Source organism: Scomber scombrus, unplaced genomic scaffold (assembly GCF_963691925.1).
Source record: "Scomber scombrus unplaced genomic scaffold, fScoSco1.1 SCAFFOLD_585, whole genome shotgun sequence".
NCBI lineage: Eukaryota > Metazoa > Chordata > Actinopteri > Scombriformes > Scombridae > Scomber > Scomber scombrus.
The window spans coordinates 1-5,000 of NW_026910396.1; the positions used below are offsets into that span (position 1 = coordinate 1).

General features: G+C 34.9%; 1 protein-coding gene across 1 annotated transcript in view; it reads right to left on the reverse strand.

The window, feature by feature from the left end:
- Positions 1-42: 42 nt before the first annotated feature.
- The window catches only part of LOC133976980 (zinc finger and BTB domain-containing protein 42-like), a gene marked incomplete at its 3' end in the record, with an annotated part of 5,367 nt that continues 409 nt past the window's right edge, over positions 43-5,000 (reverse strand). The window contains 4 exon segments of the mRNA XM_062415121.1: positions 43-277; positions 1,760-2,036; positions 3,848-3,871; positions 4,420-4,472. Coding sequence (XP_062271105.1) covers positions 43-277; positions 1,760-2,025 — 501 coding nt within the window.

Genomic DNA, 5,000 nt, shown 5'->3' on the forward strand with positions numbered 1-5,000 from the left:
ATCGCTCTTCTCTCCCCCTTCCTCCATGTCTTCGTCTTTCACCTCCTTCTCCTGCTCCTTCGCCTCCCCCTCCGGCGGCACCCCTCCCGTGACGGAGACGATTGAGAGCTCGAGGGGGGAGCTGGGGATGCTCCAGGAGCCGGTGGGACTCGGAGGAGAGAGACCGGCCTCTGACTTCTCGCTCTGCTCGGACCAGTGAGGCGTCTCCTCCAGATACTTCGTGGCTTCGGGCATTCCTAAAAACACAGCGGCCCGACGCACCGCCGCCTGTCTGGTGCTGAAAACATAATAATATCAAGTTTGTGTTACAGTGAAGGTTGCAAAGGGTTGGAAAATGACCAGAAATGTTCCATGGGAAGTTAATAGAGGTAGGAATCACAGCTAAAAAGCAGATAAAATCATTTTTGTTGTCATTTAATGTTCTCTCTCTTTTTACTGTTTCCTGTTCAGTTTGACTTCTTCTAATACCTGGAAAACTAAAACTACTTTAATTGTTTGTCAAACTAACTAAAACTAAAATTGGAATAATAATAACCCTGGTCACGTTACAATATTTCCATGGGAATTTATGGGAATTAATAGGAAGTTTTTCCTTGGCCTTTGACACTTGTAAGACATTGACTTTATTTATTTGATTTCTTTATTTTTTTTTTTTTTAAATTGTATGGCTGTTATTTTTACTCACGTTTTATGTCTGTTAATTTATTCTATTTGTATTTTATATGTAATTTTATGCCTCATGTGAGCTGTTATGTCTTTTATTTATTATTCTGTACAGCACTTTGGTCCACTGTGGTTGTTTTAAAGTGCTTTACAAATAAAGTTGGATTGGATTTGGGGTAATTTATACAAACTGTAAACAAACATAAATATTAGGGATGCACCGAAAATTCGGCCACCGAAAATCTTCGGCCGAAAATGGCCCAAAAGCGCATTTTCGGTTTTCGACCGAAATACTTTTATCACCGAAACAACACGGCCGAAACAGCTAACTAAAGAGATCAGCTCCTCTGATGCATCTGTAACAGACGTTATTCCTTTAATTGCAGCACTAAAGTGTAGTACACTCTTAGAGTCTGCCAGCACACGTTTCACTGAGATCTATTTGGATCCTCTGCACTTCATTGCAACTGTACTTGATCCGCGTTATAAAGATCATTACCTGGATGTGGGATTAAAGCAGCACGCACCAGAAATGATCCGGGCCACGATGGATGTGGAGAACCCGCTTGGAGACGGAGAAGCGCACAGCACAGGAGGAGGTGTGTGTGTGTGTGACTATAAATGCAGCGCGTGTGAGAGTAAAGCGTGCTTATAGCTCTGTGTTGCTGCTTATTAGACCGACACCGATCGCAAACCCCCCCCCGGACCGATATATATAGGCTAACATGAAATTAAGTATTCCCATATAATCACGTTAATTCCTAGGGAAAGTTCCCAACTTTGAAAATTCCCGGAATTTTGCAACCCTAGTAACAGTGAATTTAAATTTATCCTGATTGACATTAGAAGCAGTTTTACTGTTTTTTTGGGGAGGGGAGGGGGGGTTTGTGGTATTTTATGTAATTTTCCTCATTATTGTTATTTAATCTTACTCAAGTATTGTCAATATTTCTCATTATTATTATTTTAAGTCTTATATACTTTATTTATGTCCTCAGTTATTTATTTCCTCTGGTTGATTTGCTGTATCACTTTATCGCTGCCTGGTGTGTTGTTCTGTTCAGCATTTTAAAATAAAAGCAGCAGCTGTTTTTACCTGCTCAGGTTCATTTGTCCCGTGTAGATAAACTCCAGCAGCTTCTCCAGAGAGTAGCGGCTGACCTTGTCGGGGTCGAGGGTCGTGACGTCTTGACCCTTCTCCGCCTGCGACGAGAAGTATTTGCTGAACGCCGCCAGGATGTTCCGGTGAGCTCTGAACTCTACGTCTCTCACCACGATGGTTATGTCACACAGGAAGTCCATCTCCCGCTGCTCATGAAGACGCTGCAAGAGCAACTTCCCATGACCGCTGACATGAGCCATGCTGCTGCTGCCTGGAGGAGACGAGGAGGCGTTAAACACACATCTGTAACAGTCAGGTCCTCTATTAGTATTCTATTATATGTAGCTGCTGATATCTGAGAGGTGTTATATATGATCCTTAAATCAAGTAAGATTAACATAAAGTAAGAAACTCAGATTGACAGCAGTACAGTAGGAAAAGAGTAGCAGCGTAAGAGTGAAAAGTGAAAATATGAAAACAGTAAATAATCTCTGTGTAAATGTTCAATATGCAGAAGTTACTGAGATTATATACATGTGTGTAATTGTTATTATATGACGGAGTATTAGGGCCATACTAAGAGGGGAAAAACAAATAAATTAATACAATTTTGGAAATTACGATTACTAAGACTCCTCTTTCTTGTAAGGGTTCTCGTAATGTTACGACTTTATTCTCGTAATGTTACGACTTTATTCTCGTAATGTTACGACTTTATTCTCGTAATGTTACGACTTTATTCTCGTAATGTTACAACTTTATTCTCGTAATGTTACAACTTTTTGCTCATAATATTACAACTTAATTCTCGTAATATTCCGACTTTATTCTCGTAATGTTACAACTTTATTCTCGTAATATTACGACTTTATTCTCGTAATGTTACAACTTTATTCTCGTAATGTTACGACTTTATTCTGGTAATATTACGACTTTATTCTCGCAATGTTACGACTTTATTCTGGTAATATTATGACTTTATTCTCGTAATGTTACAACTTTATTCTCGTAATGTTACGACTTTATTCTCGTAATGTTACAACTTTATTTTCGTAATATTCCGACTTTATTTTCGTAATGTTACAACTTTATTTTCGTAATATTCCGACTTTATTTTCATAATATTCCGACTTTATTTTCGTAATGTTACAACTTTATTTTCGTAATGTTACAACTTTATTTTCGTAATATTCCGACTTTATTTTCGTAATATTCCGACTTTATTTTCGTAATGTTACAACTTTATTTTCGTAATATTCCGACTTTATTCTCTTTATATTCCGACTTTATTTTCGTAATATTCCGACTTTATTCTCGTAATATTACGACTTTATTCTCGTAATGTCACGACTTTATTCTCGTAATATTACGACTTTATTCTCTTTATATTACGACTTTTTCCTCGTTATTTCCACACAAAAAATGTTTTTCTCTTAGTCTGGACCTAATAGTCCGTCGTATTATTACTAATATTATATCCAGTGATTTTTGCATTTGTCTTTGTATCAGACAGCCTTTCATTACCACTGGAGTGTGTCCTACTCTTTGCACCTTTTTATATTGCATATTTATGCACTTTATTGCTCTTATAGATTGTCAATGTTTTATTTATGTCTAGGTTGTTTTTTAATTGTCTTAAATGTTGTTATGACTCAGGGAGTGCTATCTAAATTTCGTTATATTGTTGTCTGACTCTCAGTATAATGACAATTAAGCTACTAAACTAAATGGGAAGAATCTTGGAGCCTTTTCTGTAACGTCTGGACTGAATAATTAGGTTTTTTGAGAAGCTGAAAGTATTAATCACATGTAGATTATATGTTTAAATAAATGTGTAAATAAAAATAATATTCTAAAAAACAACTTTATTTGTTTATTACAAATATTCACAAGGAGTACACTGACTCGCTCTTTTCATATTTTATATTTGACTGTATATAATTTAGCTTTTGGATAAATAAAATATCTATTTACGTATTTAAACTGCATTTAAAGCTTAAACGGTTTATTTAACATAACTTTTAAAACACTTTTACAGCATATAAAATAATAAATAAATGTGTGGACAATAAGTTAACTCACCTGGTGAAAAGTCCAATATCAGACCTACAAAACATAAAGAAGACAAAACATTACAAGCAAATTCAAACAATTAAAAAATGGATTAACATCAGAGAATTTTACTTAATTATAAATCTAATTAATTTATGTTAATATTAAAGTCCTGACTTAATTATAAAACAGTCAAACTAAAAAAATAGTAACATATAAACAGTATGAAGAAGAAAAATTAAATAAATAACAGTATTTAGTTAGGGGATTGTACTGGAAGCTTTTACCATTCAATAAACAACTAAATAAAACACAGAAATAAAGGAATTAAAGGGAAAAGATTAATAATCAATAAAGTAATCAGTCAATGATGTGCGTGCGTGTGTGAATGTGTGTGTATGTGTCTATATGTCTGTGTGTGTTGAATGATAATAAACCTGAGTTATATATTGTTATTGCACTGATTTAAAAGTGGAATAATAAATATATGTGGAGTTAGGCTTTAAGTTACACTTTAATATAAACATCTGACATTCTAACATTATATATATGTGACATAAAATAAAGAAAAAGCAGAATAAAAACCTTTTAATATGACTTACTGTCAGTAGTGTCAGTTACAGCTTCTCTTTAAATAATCACACTGTTGATTCTTCTGTTGGAGATAGTTCACAATTAATAAAAATAGACATTAAAGGACGTAGTTAGTGGTGTAATAACAATGACAACAGTGTAAATAATCAGATATTAACAGATGTATTGATCTGATTAGATATTATATACAACATTGGGCTATATACATAATGCACACACAACAATACAGTGAAAATACACACACACACACACACAAACAGGCAGACAGACACACACAGATAGATACATACACACACACATAGACATAGCCACACACACACACACACACACACACACACACACACACACACACACACACACACACACACACACACACACACACACAGTAAGTGGTGTAATAATGAAAACAGTGTAAACAATCAGACAATAACAGATGTATTGATCTGATTAGATAGTAAAGGAAGTAGTTAGTGGTGAATAATCAGATATTATTATTATTGATCTGAAGCAGCAGCTGACAGGTGAGATGAAGGTTTTGGAAAATAAAAGCTTCCATTGGCTGTAGGCCTTAATGTGATGCTAATGCTAA